The 21,742-nt window shown below is 36.3% G+C and overlaps 1 protein-coding gene across 3 annotated transcripts; it reads left to right on the plus strand.

Annotated features, from left to right (window-relative positions):
* Positions 1–214: 214 nt before the first annotated feature.
* On the plus strand, positions 215–16,732 carry CLEC12A (C-type lectin domain family 12 member A). 3 transcript variants are annotated; one of them, XM_073222805.1, is made up of 7 exons: positions 215–1,097; positions 7,281–7,379; positions 7,665–7,853; positions 8,722–8,876; positions 10,168–10,274; positions 12,368–12,396; positions 16,213–16,732. In XM_073222805.1, exons 1-7 carry the CDS (start codon positions 1,007–1,009, stop codon positions 16,254–16,256), a joined length of 714 nt encoding a protein of 237 aa, XP_073078906.1. In that variant the 5' UTR covers positions 215–1,006; the 3' UTR covers positions 16,257–16,732. The 3 variants fall into 3 exon arrangements, with proteins under 3 accessions (XP_073078906.1, XP_073078905.1, XP_073078904.1); XM_073222804.1 differs by lacking the exon at positions 16,213–16,732 and having other exon boundaries at positions 228–1,085; positions 12,368–16,203; XM_073222803.1 differs by lacking the exon at positions 16,213–16,732 and having other exon boundaries at positions 229–1,097; positions 12,368–16,203.
* Positions 16,733–21,742: the final 5,010 nt, after the last annotated feature.

Genomic DNA, 21,742 nt, shown 5'->3' on the forward strand with positions numbered 1-21,742 from the left:
GTGTGCACATCTATGGGATGTTTTAATGGGGTCAGAGCGGCTGGTCAGTCACGGGATTGCCGGTCCAGGGTAGGGGTTGTGAGGAAACACCCATTCTCTCCTCCCTTCCATTCCTGGTACATAATTGGTCAGGTGCCCGCCAGTCACCAGGTCCCCACCCACTGAGTTCCTCCGGGCATGAGGAGGAGAGCTTGTGAGCCAGCAGCTTGTGAGCAGTGCGCGAGGGGGTCTCGGCTGGTGCAAGCGAGGATATCCTGGGCCGTGAGAATAAGCCTCTTTGATTCCCTGCTGCTTTTGCTTGCTTTTCTTTGGTCTCATCAAATTCATAGGGAATTTGCCCCAGGTGGGGAGCCCCTCCTTCTGGAGCTGCATCTGGCCAGCTCTAAACCAAAGAATTGGGTATGAAGTTTCAGTCATTCAAATACTTTCATCAAGTAAGATGACATTGTATAAAGGACTTTTTAATTTATTTGTTACCCCCGACAATTCATTGTATACTCTTCCTTCCATAAGTGATTAACTGATTAAATAGCCTTCCGTAATGTAACCAAGGACCAATATCGCACAGACAGTGAGTGTTTGAGGAATATATCTTCTCTGTTATTCCCCTGCTTGAAAGTTTTTCTCCAAACAATTCTGTTCTACCTGTATCATGTGGTGCTAAAGATCTGTCCCCCCTTGAGTGATTTTAATAATACCCCAGACAATCTTCCAACTACTTTCTGCAGTTGGTAGTTACAGAGAAAGAGAACTAGGGGGAGAGAGGAGGAAGACAGACGTGACTCTTGCAATATCTGTCTCTTCTTGCCTGGTCGGTGGCTCGTTGCAGACATGTGCATGATTGGCACAGTGGTTATGAAAACAGAAGCTGAAGCTTACGGATTTCATTTTTGGGTTAAAAGCAGAAGTTTAAAAACCAACTCCTGTTCAGCCAACAACTCTTCTGGCTCACCCTTATCTTTCCTTCTTTTTTTACCGTTTGTTGAGTTTTCTTTCATAGCCATCAATGTCTGAAGAAGTTACTTATGCAGATCTAAACTTCCAGGACTCCAATAAGACAGAAAATATCCAGAAGTTTGACAAAGGTGAGATAAAAGGTAAGATTTTGAGCTATGGATGTGTCGTACAGTGGTAGAAGTGAAGTGTAGAAAGTAAGTGAAAATGTGGACATGTAAGGGGAGAGGCCCTGCTCTTTAGGTATCAGTGTATTAACAAAAACCCTTTAATTTGATATTTTAATGAAATCTCCCATTTTTCCAAACCTACTAAAAGTCTCCATGAAAAATTTTTTAAGGCACCAACCAGCATGTTGAACATTCAACCTTTCACAAATTTTCTATTTTTTTAAATGTCACACTCAAAATAATTAGGCTAGGATAATATTTTCATACAACTTTTTTTTAAACATTTTTTTCCCCCGTGAAATGAAGCCATGGAACAAGGAGCATATTTTATCCATGAAAATCATGGTTTTGCATGTTCTTTTGTACAAGGAAATGCTAGTCACAAATATAATGAATGCTAAGGATGGATCTCATTTGCCCTCCATGTGACATGCACTAGCCTATTTTCTTTATGAGGTAGAAATTGGCATCTCCATTTTGCAAGAGAAAAACATTGGCCTTGATGAGTACACGGTTTGCTTGGATGTCCTGTAAACGTCTGTGTATTAGAAAAGACCTTCTACTTTATTAACCTGCCAGAATTATGTTGAAGAGGGTTAGGATGTGCATAGGACGTTTAAGCAAATCATTGGATCTTTTAGGTCTCTGTTTTGTTACCTTTAAAATGGAGACAACGATACCTGTTTAATTATGATCTTGCAGTGTAAATTTGTACCATTTTGAAGAAGGTTAACATGTTTAATTATTTAATGAGGCTCAAATTAAAAATAGATTAAATAAGATGATAAAATGTACAAATAAAATGTTTTTCACTGGTCAGGATTATACTAATCATTTATTTATTTACTTGCTTCTTGATTTAATTTAGCGTGTATATCTTTAATGTTTAAAATTGACCACACTCTTCAGTTCTGGGTAGCATGAATGAAAATAAGAGGATCTCCAGAAGAATGACAATGGTAAATAAATCTGAGATTATATCCTGTAAAGGGCTATGACAAGGAATTAAAGTTCTTTTACTTTGAACAGTTGCTCCAATTTGACTGTTACCGTCAAACAAATCAAATTTTGTTCACAGAAGGATGCTAGGCAATCCCTTGTAGCAAGAGATGACTAAGTAGAAGATTAAGAATTTAAAACTAAAAAGCAAAAGGATTTCATTTTAACATTATGCTATAAAAGGGATAAAAAGTACAATAATAGCATTCAGATCCTGTAATCTTTTAATTGAACATGTTACTATACTGTTAGATGTATTATTCACTAGACATCTTATTCATTCAGTTACATTAAATCAGACATCAGTTCTCTTTAACTTGCTTTTAGCTCTATTATTTATTCTCTGACTGATTAGATGAAAGTTCAGGGAATATTATGGCTGAATGGAAACATAGCTGTTTTCCATAAATCTTCAATTAACTCAATCCCCCAGGTATGAAATATATTTTGGACTAAATTCTCTCATCTTAAATGTGGCATTTAAGAAGTGCCTTCTTGAACAGTTGAGAACTTAGTACTTTGAAAATTTATTTTAAAGTTATCCTGCAGTGGTATGATGGGATTATTGTATCAAGAATCTGACTCATTATTTAAAAAAGGAAATAAATAATGTTTATTTGGAGGCTATAAAATATTCACATACATACACAAATCACAATCCCTGTAGTTTGAGCCGAGATATTGTACCAAAAGAAAAAAAGCTAATTTAGCTTTTTTGTGTGTATGTCTGAGAGAGACAGAGACAGAGACAGAGAGAAAAAGAGAGACAGAGAGACCTTCAAAGGATTTCATTTCATTTTCTACCAAGTTAAGCATGTATTATCCTAAAATTTCTCTTACTTCTTTTGGAGATCTTTCCCAGCTTACTAAAATATAGAAGAGGTTAAGTTAAATAAAAGGACATATCAAGGACTAAAGGAAGGGGAAAAGATGGTAAAGAAATATCAGAAGATATAACATTCAAAAATACATTGTACCTGGAAGTTTTGTGTTTTTCCATTCATATTTAAAGTATGATACAAGTGGACTACTCAAGTTGACTTCCAGCTTACATTCAATAAAGCACACCCTCACTTCATCCTAGTCATAATCCCTGATTTCTCTTATTATATACAGCTCTTACCTCCAAGCACCTGGCCCTTTGGATGTAATTTGCCCCAGCAAAACCACACTTGAAATCAGTGTGTTTAAGTTAAAAATAACAAACAGTAGCAGTGGAGAACACAGAAGTTGGTAGAAAGTGAAATTAAGAGAGGGGAGTAGTAGAAGAATTCTCATACATTATTTAAGTATTTTTTCCCTGCAAAACATAAAACTCTTTGAAATGCTAACTTTGCTATGAATAGAATTTTTATTGTTAGATCTTGTGTCCATTTACCATCAGCATTGTAAATTTTAGAAAGGGTAACAGCTCAATTCTGCGGGGTTTTCCTTTACCACAGACTTCTTTTTAAGAAAGATGGGCTTAAGGACTTAACAGTATTTTCTTTCTTATTTTCCTTGTTTGTATTTCTCCTTTTTTAATGGTGTAAAAAAATAAAAAGAGTGTGAGAGTACCATGAATTAAATATACCAAAAACTTCCCATAGGAATGCCATTACCCCTTCTCATCTCCTGTGCCTACTTACTCTAAATTTCCAATTCAGGAACTCTTTGACTGTATTGAAATCTTGAATCCATGTCTTGTTCACTTTCTCAATTTCTTCTAGTTTTCTCATTATCCAGCTTAAAGTCTATATTATGTAATATAAGCTTTGTTTTATATATATAAGCTACCCTTAATATCTTGGCCACCCCTATTCAATGTACTGTTTTTCCTTAAAAAATTCCTATTCTGGTTAAATTTAAATATCCACCCACTCTGTGCCCCACCTGAACAGCTGGACATGACTGGTGAAAAACATACAAACTTTGAAGCCCAGTTTATGCTCACCGGACAAGCTTTCCTTCTATCTCTTCCTACACTGTTTCTTTCTTCTACCCAAATTTTCATCCTACCAAATCCTCATTCATACTCTGCTTTGCTTCTAGATAGTATTTACAAAGTACTTATTACTCTTACCTCCTTATTCTGCTATGAATTTCAGTCCATGTGTCCTTCTCTCCTGTGACACCAACATGCTATGCTACACCTATTTTAACAAAACACAATCCGTGCTTGACCACGTAAATCTCTCCCAGTATTCGTCCATTTCTTGTTTCCTTCCACAGCCCGTATGTTGGAAGCATTACCTTTGGTCACAGACTCCCAGTTCTCCACCTCGCGTTCTCTTCTCAGCTGACTCTGTTAGGTGTCCCCCTCATGGATCCAAGGAGACTGTTCTTGTCAAGGTCACCAGTGACCTCCCTGTTTCATCCTAGTAGTTACATCTCTGTTCCTTTATTTTTTGACTTCCCTGCAGCCCTCACAGAATTCAAGTCTCTCTTCTCTAAACACTTTCACGGACACATCCTCAGGGTTTCTGCTGCCACAGTGGCCGCTCCCTCTGTCTTCCTGTTTGACTCCTCGTTCTGGATCAAACTCTGTATTATGGAGCACTCCAGGACTCTGGGTCCCCTGCTCTTGTGTCACTGAATAGACTTCGCTAAGTTGCCTCATTCAGTCATTTGGATTCAAATGCCATGACTCCCAATATCTCCTTATGACCTTTCCCTAAATCTCCAGACTAGAAAATACATGTGCCTGTTTCATATTACCATATAGAGTTCTAATGTCATTTAAAAAAAAATGGCAGAAAGAGAAATACCTATTTTTACTCTAAAACTGTTCCCAGTCCTCAATCACGCTCATCTCATTATACAAAATAAATCATACTTAAGTACAATCACAAAGTGTTCGCTATATGCCAGTGCCATTCTACTTGCATTATAGATTTTATATTACTTTGTGGCTTTCTTTGTTAACCAACACACAAGGTAAGACACGGTTAAATAACATGTCCAAGATCCCACATTCTGTGATAAGCAGTAAACCAGAATTCAGGCCCAGGAACACTAGCCATAGAGAATGTGCTGTGCTTTTTTTTAAATCAGTATGCCAGCCTGCCTATGAATGTGTATGTCTTATTTTCTACTAACTTAATCAAGTCAAAAATCTTTCACAAACATTTCATAAATGTGTACTATAGATTCTAACCTCAAAGTGTATTCTTGATCTGTCCATGGGTTATCACATTCTCTAATACCAGTAAATCAAGCTACTGTTCTCTCTCACATGGCATACTGCAACAGGCTTCTTGCCATTCATCTGCTCCTAACACTGAGCCCTGCAATTCATTCTCCATATGCAGTAACAGTGACCTTTCTAAAAAATCAACTCAATTATTTTTCCCTTCTGATTAAATCCGTTTAGGGTTTTTGAAGTAGATGTTCTTGCTGCCTGTAATATTCTTCTCACTGATTTTACATGCTGATTCCCATTGCCATAAGGTCTGAGCTACCTCCTTTTCTAATATAACTGTTTCAAATGTGTGCATACCGTAGCACATGTTGAGATCTTTCTCTCTCTCTCACTCTCGCTTCCTCCCTCTCCTTCCCTCTCCCTCTGTGTATATATAAACATATATATATATATATATATGTTTATGTTAATGTATATTCATACATTTCTCACACAATTAAAATTTATCTTCTGTGAGAGCAGGAATATATGTCTTGTTCACTTCTATATTGTTAGCACCTAGAATAGTGTCCAGCATGAAGACAGTATTCATAGATGACTTGTGAGTAATTGGATAATAAATGAGAAAGTCATTCTTAAGAAAGAGACAACTCGAAGCTATTTATACTTCTAACCTTAGGTCAGATCTTGACTGTGTACTTTCATATTAAATATCCAAAGTTGAAAAGTTATTTCACATTTTATGTTCAATTCTGTATTTCATAATATTGTATCACCAACGGTGAGATAGATGTAGGAAAAAGATGAGAAGTATAGTAAGTGTGGAGAAAATGGACCTTTCTGACCAAGATTCCTGCCTGGCCTTAATAGGCATCCTGTTTGCACATCTATGGGATGTTTCACTGGGAGCAGAGTGGCTGACAAGTCATAGGATTGCCATCCAGGGTAGGGATGGAGAGAAAACACCCATTTTCTCCTCCCCTCCATTCCTGGTATGTAATTGGTCAGGTGCCCACTGGTCACCAGGGATGACGCACAGAATTCCTCCTGGTGTGTGAGGGGGCAGAGTAGTGAGGCTGGAGAGGGAGCTGGGAGCTGGGAGCCCTGTGAGAGGGGCTCCCAACTCGTGCCAGCAAGAAGAGGCGGAGCCATGAGAATAAGTACTTCACTTCCAGACTTCTTGCCCTTGCCTAGATTCTGTTTCATCAAATTCATGGGCAACTTGCTCTGGGCGGGGAATCCCCTCTCCCGGAGTTAGAGTAAGGCCGTTACGGTACCCACTGAATTACATTCTCCTGAAATACCTAGTATCTGTCTACACAAATGATAATGCAAATCATGTAGTGATTTAATTATAATTAATTTATAATATAAAGTTCAGAAATTCCTGTTTTGTTTTTTAAAGAGGGAAATGGTCTGTTTCAGGCTTTACCATTCAGTGAAAAAGACACATTCAACAAAAGTCCATTGTTAAAAAGATGAACAAATTCTAAGGAGGAAATAATGTAGATCTGGCCTAAAATATGGCTGACAGGAGGACTCCCAGAAACATTACAAAGAGGCAGCCTATCACTTATGTCCCACAGCCACACTCTCATGATTTTCTGGGGAAAACATAGATGGCTGAAATCATTTTCTATGGCACCTCACAATTGTCCGCTCTAGGAAGGATTATGTAAATTGACCCATTTGTTAGCTGCCAGCTACTCTGTATCCCAGATTGGTATAGATGAGGTATGTTGTATTCAGATTGGTTGGTGTCCTTACCTTTTCTTTTTTAAATATATATATATATATTTGCTTCTTTGTTTCTTGAATCAGCCTCTCCTGTGAGACCCAGTTTGTGTGTAAAACAGTGGCCAGAATTTTTTGACTTATTCTTTAAAAAGGTATTTTAGAATGTCCTTGAGTTTCCAGCAAAACACGTTCCGTTCCTGGGAACATGTTAGGAGATAAATAAAGGCAAATGAATGAATGAAAGCTTTAAATGAAGATGGAAGCCACATCCAGGACTCTGCTGATTCTGCTTCCTGCAGCGCCTCCTGCTCCTCCCCATGCCTGGCGTCACAGGGCCTTGGCTCTGGCAGCTCTATGCCTCCTGCTGCTGATCGGACTGGGAGTCTTGGGAAGCATATGTATGTATTACCCCTGTTTTGATTGAAAAGGAAAACACCTAGAATTGCATGAGTTTTACAAGAAAGTTTATTCTTTGAATTGAGGCTTTGGAATGATTATTGGTGACGTACTCACAAAGGGACTTATAACTAGGTACTTACTACCTGGTAATTAGTCTCTTTCTCTCACCCCTGTGAAGTGACTTCTTCCCTAGACCATTATTATTCTTAATGCTAGGTCAGCAAAAAGGAGGTGACACTTGTCTTAAGGGATTAAAATTTTCTATCATCTCTCTCTTTTTGGAGTTTATGTAACTTCAAAGATAGAAATGGGAAGATTGAATGAACTCCAGAATTTCACAGAAGAACTTCAGAGAAATGTTTCTTTACAACTGGTGCATAACACGGACAGTTCCAAGAAGATCAGGGACCTCTCTGTCACTCTGCAAAAAATAGCCACCAAATTATGCCATGAGCTGTATAGCAAAGAACCAGGTAACCCTATTCGTCTTCTGAGTTATTTATTAGACCATGAACTAAGCCTACGAGTCACTATGTAGTAATAGCTAGCAACCTTTCCCTAGGAAGCCATTTTTTGAGGAAGGAATTAAATGTGGTTGATAGGGATATTTCATTGATATTTCTGTGCTGTTAGAAGAAAACAGAATGACTTAGGCCCTCAGATTATCAGGGGATGACAGTTACTTAATAAACATTAGACAGTGTAAGTTTTTCTGATCTGAGATTTACTAGTTATTTTGGTCACTGAGGTTAATAGAAGATAGGGAGGAAAGGGTGGGTAACCTCTTTACAGGCGGCTGAATAGGTGACCTCACTCTTTTTCAGTCAATGTTTGATGAGAGTCAATAGAGAAGAAATAATGTTAGGTCCTATCCTTGGAATTGGGAGGAATTGGTCTTTCTAATGTCTCTAATAGTTTCTGTAGCTCAAAAAACTAAAACATGTTCTTCGTGCTATTGAAACGTCAGAGAGCTGGAACTGCTGGATTGGAGAGGGTAGGGCTGATGTAGGTTTGTGGGTCTGGTTCTCACCACACAATGTTTCTTGTAATTGGCTTTGTAGTAATAAAAAACAATGACAAAGGGAGAGAAATAAATCAATTAATCATGATTCAGGGCTCCTAAGGCAGGAAAGTATGCTGGAATCCAAGTGTTTAATTTGAAATGTGTTATGTAAATTACATTTTGGACATATTGTGGTGGTATATATGGAACACAGGATTCATTTTCTTCACTTCTGTTCTAAAAAGAAGACAACTAAATGTGGTTAATTTAACAATGGGAACAATAAGAATACTGAAGCTTATCAACACAAACCAAATGAAACAACCTTCTTCTTCCAGAGCACAAATGTAAACCTTGCCCCAAAGAGTGGCTGTGGCATGAGGACAGCTGTTATCTATTTTTACCTAAGGATCCTAAAACCTGGCAAGAGAGTAACAGGATATGTTCTGCTAAAAATGCCAACCTGTTGAAGATTCAAAGTGAAAGTGTGTTGGTAAGGCCCCACGGATCTCTGCCTGTCAGAAAGACAGTCCCTTTTCCCATCACGTAATAGAAAGGAGTGAGGCATATGGGGGAGGATTTGTGTTAATCCATATGTGATTCTGTCTCATTTTAGTTGCATTATGAAGTGACTGAGATACAGTGCATTCATCTCAGGGTGTCACTGCCAAAGTACAGCCTTACCTTAAGACCTTAGCATCAGTGGAATCTCAGAGGCTAGGCAGATGGGTAGATATGGGGCACCCAGAATCTTTAGGTCTGTGAGCATTTCCAAACCAAAAGTATAGGATCTACTCTCAAAATACAATTTTTGAGCATTTATCTAAAAACAGATCTGGAAATTATTCCTGATGGTTACCAATTTCATAAAATCTACATAGAAGGAGATTCTACCATTTTGTATTTTTTTTAATTAAAAGAAAAAGTCAATATATACTAAAATAAGAAGATAGTTTGGACAAAATATGTATTTGAAAAAAGTGGAATTAAGAGGCAAGGCCAAGCAGATATATTGCACTAAGTCCTTGGGTCCCAGGAGGAAGGGTGAGTTCCCTGGAAGATTTATTCATGTATTTATGTATTTATTTATTTTCATTTTCCTAATATATAATAGTATCTCCATATTTTGCTTAATACTCAGCATTCTGGTCTCTCAGATAGTAATTACATATTTACTTTTAAGGAAAAATTTCATTTTCCCAAAAGTCTCAGCTCCCTTAAGAATCTTTGACCCCTTTTATAGAAGAGGGGGAATCAATCCATAGTCTCTTCTTCATCTGATCACTTTCAAATGATCTATGCATAGTTTTTTACTCAACAAAATCTCTGGAATATGACGAAAAACTGTCAAGTTGGCTATAAAGTTCTACATTGGTTCTAAATTCTGTTCTATAACCACTCCATCTGATTTTGCTACATTTTTCTCCTACTTTTTCCGCTTCTATTCACTGTGTTAATAGTGATGAGCTACCTCTCTTGGCCCCGGGCTGAATGGTCACTGCTCCATATGTGGATCCTAAAGTTTGTGGCCTTCGTGGACCCTGAGTCAAGGTGTTGCATGGATGGTAGATCTTCTCCATGTACAACAGTAACTAACGTATAAACGTTAGAGGAAATCTTACAGTAGAGAGCACCATGTCTCAGTTTCTTTTAATGGCATTTAAAAGTAGTGGTATTATGTCAAAAGTGTTACCTTAAAATACTAATTTGTAAGAAACTATATTGTGAGGTAATGTACAGAACTGGGAGACAATTATTTAAACAAACTATCTTTATTTCTGTAGGAATTCATAAAATCCCAGGAACTAAGTAGGTATTGGCTGGGATTATCTCCCAGTAAATACAAAAAAGACTACCACGCTTTGGATGATGTAATTGTCTCCTCTGACTGGTAAGTCGTTATTCTTGTTGAATTTTTACGGTTGGTTTGAGTAAAGGTGTTCTCCTCAGGAGCATTGTAGGTTACCATTAAAACTAGCTTCATTTAAAGTTGAGTCCATACAGAGCTCTTTTTCAGCAACCTTCTTTAATGTATTTAATAAAGCAAAAAGTTATGGCAAATGTCTTCTCATTAACTTGGCAAGTCATTAATGAACTTATAGTAGCCAAATAAGGGAGAATTTCTGTGAATAATAAAAGTTTAGAAGACAACAAATTCACAGGGCTCTATCCATGTAGGTAAAATCATGTGCTGGGATTCAAAAATGAATGAAAGATTGCCTCTTCCCTTAGTTACTTAACCATTAATTGTATCTGCAGATAAACAATTCTATAAATAAAAGGAATATAACATGATAAATGCTACAGTTAGAATACAGAGAATAACCAAAAATAACTTTTAACTTTGAAATTTGTGTTACTGACATTTGAAATGGCCACTTTTGTATGACAAATCTAGAGATAGACAAGAAGAGCATTTCCAGTACAGAGAATAAAATGAAGATGGACATAGTATATTGCATATATGGCATATGCATATATATGACATAATACATAAATATATGGTATAAATGAAGAAATGTGATTAGAAATATACCATGACAAATGGATTCCCATGTTGCATTCATTCTGCTTGTAATGGGGGAAAAAAGAACAAGGCTTAATAAAAATAATGCGAAAATTCTATTTGTGTCCCATAATCCCTTAAATTTGGGGTGCAGAGATTAGGCTAAAGAAAGAAACCAGAGCCTCAACCTGCTGGATACTATTGCAAGCCCATGAATTTAAGTACATTCATTGGCTGAGGACACGTCAAGTGGGACTGAACTCGGGACAACTGGGCTGGGTGCTGACACCCACTGAATTCTGCATACTCAGCATGTGGGGTCACACAGCAGATAGAAGGTTTCATTTTGTTCTGTTTGTTCTTACAGATAGAAATAGTAGGTGTAGGAATACGGCTCAGAAAGACCTCTCTCTGGCCGTTTGCAATGATAGGCAAGAATGGGGTGAGATATGCACAGATAGAGGAGGGAAGGATGTATATTTGAAAGCTTTCCTTCAGTGTGAGGGACTAGAGGGAAAGGTAGGGTGTGTCAGGAAAGACTATAGGTGCAATCTTGTTTTGAAAAAAAGAATTTGAAGTTATTGAAATTAAATTTAAGGTAGTTTATAAGGGCATGGAAACAGATATTTCAAATTTTCAATAAATAATATTGAAATAAAAGTATATAATAATATGTTATGTGATTTATGTAATATATGTAATCATATATGTAATATATATGCATATATACATGATTTCCTCTTTTTTTTTATTCTTAGTGTTATTTTGGGGTTTGTTTCTTGAAAGGAACTGTGATTGATGACATCTGTGTTATGTCACCTAAACTAGGAAACTTCACTTTTGAAAGTTTAATTGATTGACTTATTTATTCATTAATGATCTGTATTTATCAATCCAAGTATTGATGCTATATTTTTTCCCAAAGATAATATTTTCAATTCACAAGTTTGTCTTTAATGCATGGCTCTGATGAGTTAATCTTGTATTAGGGGCTGTTGATAATTATTCAGAATTTCAGAGTCAAATCTCTAAAAAATGGCTTGAGATGACCCTGAGTTTATGGTGCCACACATTATGTGAATTCCTGGTTTGGGTGCTATGAAAAACATTTGAGGAAGAAAGTGTCAAAGATTTACTACTCAGCCAGTTAGACTAGAGAATGTAAGGGAATTGCATTATTCTAGTCATACTAGGGTTGGGGAAGGGGGTGTGCCTATACCACTGAAAGTAAAAGATGGCAGATATTTCATTTGTGAGAAAATGAAAAACACAGAGAGAAATAAGGCAGTGTTTTACATTGCATTTGTGTTAATAAAAATGAGTAACTTGGTCACTCTTGATATTCTGAATAATAATATGAATTTATTTTAGACAATGCAGACCCTAGAAGCAATAATATGTTGAAAAAGTAATTTTTGTTCATGAATGTGTTGCACATGTTTGACTCACCAAGTATAATTCTTTGTTTTCTCTTTTAGGTTTGTAAGAAACACAAATGACTTAAATGGTAAGATGTACTGTGGATATATACATTATGAGAGTGTTTATTACGCTGAGTGCACTAACAAAAACAGAATTATATGTGAGAAGTTGGCTGACTCAGTGCAGATTGACAGCACACTACACTACTGAGTGAAGCACCAGATGGAAGAAGAGTGTAATTAGCACAATTACTTTGATTCAGCTGTTGTCCTAACAATTAAAGGCAACTTTAGAGAGCATACATCTTGTGGACCACACAAATGGAATAAAGGCGCTGTGAGACTAAGTTTCTGCCTACAATTTACATTTTCAAATTTTCTTCATTCTCCTCATTTGCTGAGTGAAAGGAACCTAAAGCCATACCGTATCATCCAGATACAGGCCCAATTGGAAGAACATACAGAAGAAATTACTCAAAATTAAAGAGATATGAAGAGCATGGTGGACTCAGACAATGAAGCCAAGTGATCTAATATGTAAATAATAAGAGTCCATAAAGAGGAAAAAGAACAGATGTGAACAAGGAAATAATTATAGGATTGATTAGATACACTCTAGTACTGAGAAATAGGGAGAAAAATAATTGCCATTCACCCACCCTGAATTCAGAAAAGGTAATTCATGCATTCTAGCAAAATAAAAAATCATTATACACCCCATCTGAGAAAAATACACAAGAAAATTTCCAGATACACAAGAAATTAATTGTCCCTCAAAATAAGGGGAAATTTAGAGGCAAGCAAAAGTAATAGCTGATGATGAAATGACTACAATAAAAATGATAGTAATAGAAATGTTAAATCATTTTGCAATAAGGTAGATTTATTGAGAGAAATCTATAATATAGTCTATAAGAAATTTTACTAAACACATTAAAATCTATGGATATGGAGAGATTTGGTGAAGGAAAAAAGTATTACAAAAATCCAGATTGGAGAGTGAGATTGGCAATTTTATAATAATATTATATTATTGTAACTCAAGCAGTGAATAATTAGAGCACTCTGGTGGAAGTATTAGGGTTAGTGTCTTATTTCATAATAGACGATTAATTCTGTGTCTAAGAGCTAGTAACTAGAACAAGAAGAAAGGCATACAAGTAAATCTTAAATTACTAGAGGAAGAACACCAAATAAATATTAAGTCTGAATTAAACCAAGAAAAGGTATGTTAATGACCAAATACATAATTAATGAATTAAATCTGAAAGCCATAGATCTATGTGCATCAAATAATATGAGGTATATATATAAAGCAAAAATTATTAGAGATTCAAGGAGAATTTTATTTGAAATAAATCCTCAGAGATTTTAAAACACTACTTTTGTTATTATAGAAGAGCTAGCAAAAATCTGATCAATATGCAATATATGATCCAATGCTTAAATTAATACAATTATTTAATACATATAAATATACATATTTTATATGGCTGAATTCTTAAGACAGAGTATCTTTGGAACAAAGACTTGGTAATTTATTTTTAAAAACATACCAAATATAAAATTTTTAGAAACTAATAAACCTTTCGCTCTCTGATCATAATACAATCAAATTAGAAAGAGTAATAATAGTACAAACCAAATAATCTTAAGTACTTGGGAAAAAACATATTTCTAAGAATATTTTTATCAAAGAAAACAAAACAAATGAACTTTAAATCTTTAAAAATGTACTGCAAAGGAAAACATTTCCTTTTACAAACAGCTATTAAGGAAAGACTTATGACTTTAACTCTTTCATTACCACAGAAGAAAGAATATAGTAACCAAACTTAATAACCGACTTTACATTAATAAAAATCATAAAAGAAATTGAGACAATTGACTATTTTAAAAGCTTAAATCAATAAATAAGTTTTGAAGAGGAAATTCAATTTGAAGACTGGTTTCATTGAAAAGAACTGTGGGTAAAATTGTAACATTTCCAGAATATCTCGCCTGGCTTTGATACATCTGCATACAAACAGGCATTGAGAGGTGGAAAGAAGTATGGCTTTAGTGCATTCCCATCTTTCCTCAGGGGTGGAGAAGTTCATCTCCACATCAATGGGTAATTTCCTGGGCAACGGAAGGCTTATCTGTACCAGAGAGGTGACAGTGGAGGCCGGTTTTGCTGCTGCTGGAGCAGGAAGAGAGAGAAAATGGCCCCAGACTGCAGTTTGTGAGCAATAAATGGATTTTAAACTTTATTTCTCCCTTTGACTGATTTCGGTTTTTAGAGGCATTTGGCACCAGGATTTCCTCTCCCAGGACTTACAGAATCCAATAGCCAAAGGGGTTTTCCGAAAGGAAAAATGGAGAAAGCAAAATTAGCAGATATTAGGAATAAGTTTATATATGTAGCCATAAACAATAAGCAATACATTTGAAAATCTAAAGGAAATTGGCAACTTTCTTATAACATATAAAGGGAAAATTGGAAAAGATCAATCATCAGAGAATGGACTGGAAGACATATTAAGTAATATATTTCAATACTGGCACAGAAAAAGTAATGAAGAATATCCAGCAGGTAGTCAACAATGATTACCTGGAGATGAGAAAGTAGAACAATGAACAAAATTAGGAAGATAGGAGGAGAAAAAAAGACCTCTAAAATGTAAACCATAGCATACATAAAGTATCTAAAATATATCATATGATCATATATACTTAAAATGTGTTTTTAGTGTTAGATGTGAATGTAGAGAAGCACTCACACTGGCAGATCATAGATGGGGCTACTTGACTTTGCAAGCATTTTTTTTTCACACACAAAAATAGAGTACCAATACTCCTATACACTGAGGGGCAGGAGGTGGAGGGGTTGGAGAAAGGGGAAGCAACATGAAATGCGTTCTTTATGTCTTTTTCCTGAATTTGTTTATCCTCTTAGGATACTGCCCTGCATCGAAAGTGTGGTGCCCAGTAACTATCATTTCGCTTAAGTTGAATGTGGTCGTGCTGGCTGGATGGGGGACCCTGGGCCTCTCCCTGAGGCTGCCCTGGTGTTACCAGGCGCATAGGAAATGGAGCCAGAGACAGAGCCATATGACATTTTCTGATAAACAGAGAGGAAAACCGGTTTCAATTCTGTTAACCATAAAACTTCAGACATTCTCTTGAGGATATTGTAATTTAAGTGTCAGATTCAGTGGTTACTACTCATGTAGAATAATGCTAAAGACAGTAAGTAAAATATATTTTTCTTAAAATTATAAATTCAGTGCAACAAAAATACAACTTACACCCTGTGAGTTTTCATGATGATTTCATATGTTATCCATTTTCATGACATTTTCTTTGCCTAACTCATTCTAAATGCAAACATTCTTCAAAATGCCATTATCATTATGTGCATTTTTTCTTCAATTTTTTTTTTAGTTATAGCAAGTTATTTTCTCCTAGGAATCACAATTTCAGATGAATGGCATTATAGTGATCTCATTTGAAGTAAAAGGTTAAATTATAAATTATTTTTTTCATAGAACTTCTATAATTGTTCCTGAAATTGGTATAATTGGTGGTCAGTGTCTCTTTTTCCAATACAATGCAAGCTTCTTAAGGGCACAGACTATGGCTTATGCATTCTTTGTATGTTTTGATTGAATGAATGTGTTGAGTGCTGTAACTCTGGAGGGAAAATATGCTCTCAGCCCACGGCAAATAACCTTTGAAGCCAAAATAAGTCAAAGGAAGAAATAAATTGGGAGAAGCCCGTTTATTGCTTACAAGGAGTTGTTCACTTCTGCTCACCCGTGTCTCTCGTGACCCTGCTACAAACAGGACCCTACCATACTTCTCAGGTCTAGACATGTCCTCTGTGATTATTTTGTTATTGTTTTTCTGAATATTTGCAGGTAGAAAAATTCCAAATTTCTGGTCCAGACATGCCCCCTTGTAATCACTTATTGATATGGAGACAGACTACTTCTCTACAACCCTTGGAAACACCTATTGATATGGAGATGGACTAAGGCCCAGCAAGAGATTCTGGAAATATTGCAATTTTACCCACAATTGAATAAATGAATAAGTGAGTGAACAAAAAAATGAACAAATAAGCAGGAAATAGTAGGCTTTTGATATTAAAGCTTAAGTATCTTTCTAAGAAAAGACAAATCTCAATTTATTCTTAGCAGCAGTTTGTTCCACATTGAAGAAGAAGGGAATTTTGAGTGCTTTAAAATATATTTTTTCATTAATGGTATAATGCATATATGTTGCCAAAACTTCAAAATAGAGAAAAGGAGAAGCTAAAAGTAATTTGTATCTGCCAACTGGAGGTAATAGTTATTAAAATATAGAGTTCTATTTTAATATCTTTGGTATCACAGCATGGATACCATTTTATATTTTTTATTTAATAATTTAAATAAATAGTCTTTAAAATTATATTGCTTAGCATTTTCTAGTATTAATGTTTTCCCAAGCTCCTCAGCTGTATTATCTCATTTAGTCTTTACCCAGTTGTTACTGGAGATTGGTCCTAGGTCTCTTCGAGAGAAAGAATTTGAGAACAGATGCAAAAAGCAGTCGGGCATGAAGAATTTATTTGGAGAGTAAGAATCTAAAGAAAAGTGAGAGTACACGCCTGAGAGGTGGGTGCCAGCAGACCCAGGAGGCACTGCACCAAGGAAATGATAGGGAGATGGAAAGGGAGATCAGCATGCACTAGGTGGGACTGGGTTTCAGAGGGAACAGCTGGAATCTTCTTGGGCTTCAGGCTTGCTCTCCCTCACTTTGGCTGGGGAGTTTTTGGCTATATTTGATTTTCATTAGAATTGTCATAGCTTGGGAGGCATGATTTTTATTACGTTAATGAGTATATAATGTATTTTGGGGTGAAGTTTAGGTCACTTTTCCTCCCTGTTGGAACCAGCGGTTTTGGCTAGTCTGTTACCTATACCCTCACTCCCTTTATCCCTTGAAACGGCTTACGTAGAATGTGTACCTTGCAGGCATCCGGCTGAAGGCAAACCCCAGTGAAGTCCCCCTCCCCCTCTCTGCTCATGTCTGGCTACTCACCTACACTACCACAACCGTACCTTATATTTATGTTTTTCCTCAATTTCCAGGGGCAGAGACCCCAAAGTATTTTTCCAGTTCTGTGTGGTTTGTAGGTGACCCGTGGGGAATATTTGATCATATATCATTTTAATTTACACTTCATGGTTTTAATACCCCTTTGTTTTTCCTTCATGTTTCTGTCCTTTGCTATTTTGATCATGTTTTCTTTCCTCTGCAATTCCCTTCCCTTCCCGAGCTCTGCAATAATTTGTTTCTTTAAGTACCATTAATTATTTGCTTGCTAATTAAAAGGTTCTTGTAAGGACCTATAATTTGGGGGTCGTCTTCCTCAAGCCTGGACAGTAGTGGGGATGCTTTCCCCTGCCCTCTGCCCGCCCGCCTGGGACCGTGAACACAAAGGCACCCCGAGGACACAGAGAAAGAGCAGCAGTCTAACAGTAATTGCTGACATATCTTCAGGGCCCATTCTTTGTGATTTCATTTCATTTAATCCTCATAAAGTTACTAAAATGTAAAGATTCTACTAAGTGGCAGGGCTGCCAGGTAAGCTCACATCAGTCTATCTATAAAAACCAGGTTATGTTATAATAATCCACCAAATGGAGAAGTTATAAAGTTTCCTGAATCTTCTAAATTTTCTGAATCTTCCTAGAGGTATGATCCCTGTCTTCTGAAATTCTTTTTTTTTTTTTATTCTGAGGCTGATGTTCACTAATTCTATGTCCTTAAAAATATATTGAGACTCTCCTGGTCTCAAAGGTGTGATTTGTCTTTTTATAGACCAACTACTGGATTACACCATCCTTTATTTTGAAATCATTTGCTTCACATGGATGTTTTTTCTTTTGTATCTTTAAACTTCTTTGAGCCTTTCCTTAAATAAGGAACTAGTACTCTATTGAATTACATAAAATATTTTTACCTCTAATAAATTTTCATCTTTAAAGTATATGTGGTTAGTATTCTGCATGTACGTAGCTATCATTTTAATATACTTTCCATTAAATGTTTAAATAATAACTATTGTGATATTAATATAATTTATTGGAAGACTTTGATTATGTTAAAGTCATTAATCTCCTGATATGAATTATTATAGATTAGCAGGGACTTCTCTTCCGCAACAGAACAGCATATGACATTCAAAAAAGCATAATAGAAAAGTTGGAAAGAAATCTAACATTATACCCAGATATGTATAAAAATATCTCAAGCAAGTGCATTACTTTCATAAATGTGTTAGGAAACACATTAAAAATGTTGAACAACTTTACCTCAAAATACTGCGAAGACTTAAAAAAGCAGGAGGAAAATGGTGAGTGAAATCATCTGTGTTTATATAGGCTCATCAGTTACTTAGGGTTCTGTGATTTTCCCTAGCCTTTCCACTGGGTTCAAAATCTTAAGATAGTTCTGAAATTTAAAACAAAACATGGAAAAATAGTAACCATTTATAAATTCTTCTATTTAAAAAAATCCTTTTTGTCTTTCCTGACTTAATTTCTTCATATATTTAATTATTGTTTTTATTGAACTAACCTCTCTCTCTCTCTTTTAAATTCTGTGTTAGAGTGAGTTTTCTTGAATCCCTTCTTTCTTCTTTCTTTCTTCTTTCTTTCTCTAACACTCACATTTTTAATGGGGTTTACATAAAGTAGAAGCTAGCTGTATATAGGAGATAAATGTTCTGTATCCTTGGAGATACAGGCCTAAAAAAGTCTTTATTTTGGCTTGGTAGAAATTTGAAGTTTAAAAATTAGTTTCTTAGAGAATGTTGAGAGAGTTGCTTCATTGTTTCTAGCAAACAAGGTTGTTAAGTCTGGGCTCCACCTCATCCCAGTTGTATGAACTTGGTTCAGTCATTTAGTTTCTTTTAGTGTCAGTTTTCTCATTAATATACTGGAGAAAATACTAATATTATTCCATGGACTTCACAATTATATTTTGATAAAGATATAATACATATAAAATACTATATAGATTAGAAAAAAAAGGCATCCTACAGTATGAGAGAATATATTAATAAATGACAGATCTGATAAACGGTTGACATCCAAAATATATAAAGAGCTCACGCACCTCAACAAACAAAAAGCAAATAATCCAATTAAAAAATGGGCAGAGGAGCTGAACAGACAGTTCTCCAAAGAAGAAATTCAGATGGCCCACAGACACATGAAAAGATGCTCTACATCGCTTGTTATCAGAGAAATGCAAATTAAAACCACAATGAGATATCACCTCACACCAGTAAGGATTGCCACCATCCAAAAGACAAACAACAAATGTTGGTGAGGTTGTGGAGAAAGGAGAACCCTCCTACACTGTTGGTGGGAATGTAAATTAGTTCAACCATTGTGGAAAGCAATATGGAGGTTCCTCAAAAAGCTCAAAATAGAAATAACATTTAACCCAGGAATCCCACTTCTAGGAATTTACCCTAAGAATACAGCAGCCCAGTTTGAAAAAGACAGATGTACCCCTATGTTTATCGCAGCACTATTCACAAAAGCCAAGAAATGGAAGCAACCTAAGTGTCCATCAGTAGATGAATGGATAAAGAAGAGGTGGTACATATACACAATGGAATATTATTCAGCCATAAGAAGAAAACAAATGCTACCATTTGCAACAACATGGGTGGATCTAGAGGGTATTATGCTCAGTGAAATAAGCCAGGAGGAGAAAGACAAATACCAAATGATTTCACTCATATGTGGAGTATAAGAACAAAGAAAAACTGAAGGAACAAAACAGCAGCAGAATCACAGAACCCAAGAATGGACTAACAGTTACCAAAGGGAAAGGGACTGGGGAGGATGGGTGGGAAGGGAGGGATAAGGGTGGGAAAAAGAAAAGGGGCATTACGATTAGCATGTATAATGTGGGAGCAGCATGGGGAGGGCTGTGCAACACAGAGAAGACAAGTAGTGATTCTACAGCATCTTACTATGCTGATGGACAGTAATTGTAATGACAGTGACTGTAATGGGGTTTGTGGGGGGACTTGGTGAAGGGGGGAGCCTAGTAATCATAATGTTCTTCATGTAATTGTAGATTAATGATACCAAAATAAAAAATTCAAAAATAAAAATAAAAATACTATATAGATATTGTTGATATTGATTCAACACTACTAATTATACAGGGAATTTCAGCTCCCTAGACATTTTTTTAATACTTAAAAAACAGAAACTATCTCTTGCCTATTTCTGTCTCACTTATCCTCCAGTTTTTCCCTTCATTTATTTATACCTTTTAAAAGAAAAATTCCCTCCACCTCCTCTATTTTAGAAGCCTCCAATCAGTCACCTACAAGAATATTCCCCTGGCATCTCTTCCAAGGTATAAATATGAAGGACTGCATTCATAAAAATAAATCTGTTAGTCCCCAGATTCAGTCTCTGACATGCCCAATCAAACGTAACTAGAACACAGAGTCTCGCTGTAACACAGAGCTTCATGAAATACAGTGACAGTGTACAATTTGAGGAAGTCCTGAAAGCCACCTACTTTTTCCTTCAATATTGGGAACACTCATTCTGCTGATGTATTTCACAACTTCGTCTCCATTTCGGAGGTTCCACGGCACAGGGTGGCTTTAGGGTCGGTGTCAAAGCCAGCACCTCAGGCACTTAACACCTGTCCATTCCTCAAGGTCACATCTTGCTCTCTCTGAGCTCCTACTTCTTTCCCTTAGGTTACTTCCATCCCGGTTATTTCCTGCTCCAACAGGATCCTGAAATGCAAGTGTCCTGTCAGTCACTTCTTCAGACATTGCAGAAGAAAGCACTCTGATCAATTATGTAATTAATGTGTCAATATCTTCAGGCCCATGAACAGGATGTTCTTTTCAAGGCTGGGAGCTTTTATGCAGACTTTCAGCTGACCCAAGACCCACCCCACTATCTCTCTGTGGGGACAGAATGACAATCAGGTTTCCTGCAAAGAAAGTGAGAGAAGTCAAATATTCTCCTTAGAAATTAGAATACTTTAGATTCAACTGTCTGCTCTTTCAGCATCGTTTCCTGCTGTGAAGCCAAGAAGGGGTACTTGGAACAGAGCCGGTATGGTGGTTTCATGAGGGAATTTCCATGATTCTCGGGGTAGAGGCTGCTCTGAATATTTCAGTAAAGGGTCAGGTTGCTGTTTTTACAGATGTCAAATGCCAGCCACTCCTGTATGGAGACATTGGATCTGGTTTATATGCCCCCATATCAGATATGGGATATCCATACCAAGGAAACATACACACCAAGAAGAGTTGCATAATTAAAGGGCACCCAAACCTGGCTGCTGTTTTAAGAAACCGAAGTGTGTGTGTGTGTGTGTGTGTGTGTGTGTGTGTGTGTGTGTGTG

This window comes from Manis javanica, chromosome 15 (genome assembly GCF_040802235.1).
Source record: "Manis javanica isolate MJ-LG chromosome 15, MJ_LKY, whole genome shotgun sequence".
In the NCBI taxonomy this organism is placed as follows: domain Eukaryota; kingdom Metazoa; phylum Chordata; class Mammalia; order Pholidota; family Manidae; genus Manis; species Manis javanica.

Coding starts and splice junctions, on each gene's coding strand:
- CLEC12A (XM_073222803.1), top strand. CDS start 1,007: ATGTCTGAAGAAGTTACTTATGCAGATCTAAACTTCCAGGACTCCAAT. Junction 1,098..7,280: donor TGACAAAGGTGAGATAAAAG/GTAAGATTTTGA, acceptor TGCTTCCTGCAG/CGCCTCCTGCTCCTCCCCAT. Junction 8,877..10,167: donor TTCAAAGTGAAAGTGTGTTG/GTAAGGCCCCAC, acceptor TTATTTCTGTAG/GAATTCATAAAATCCCAGGA.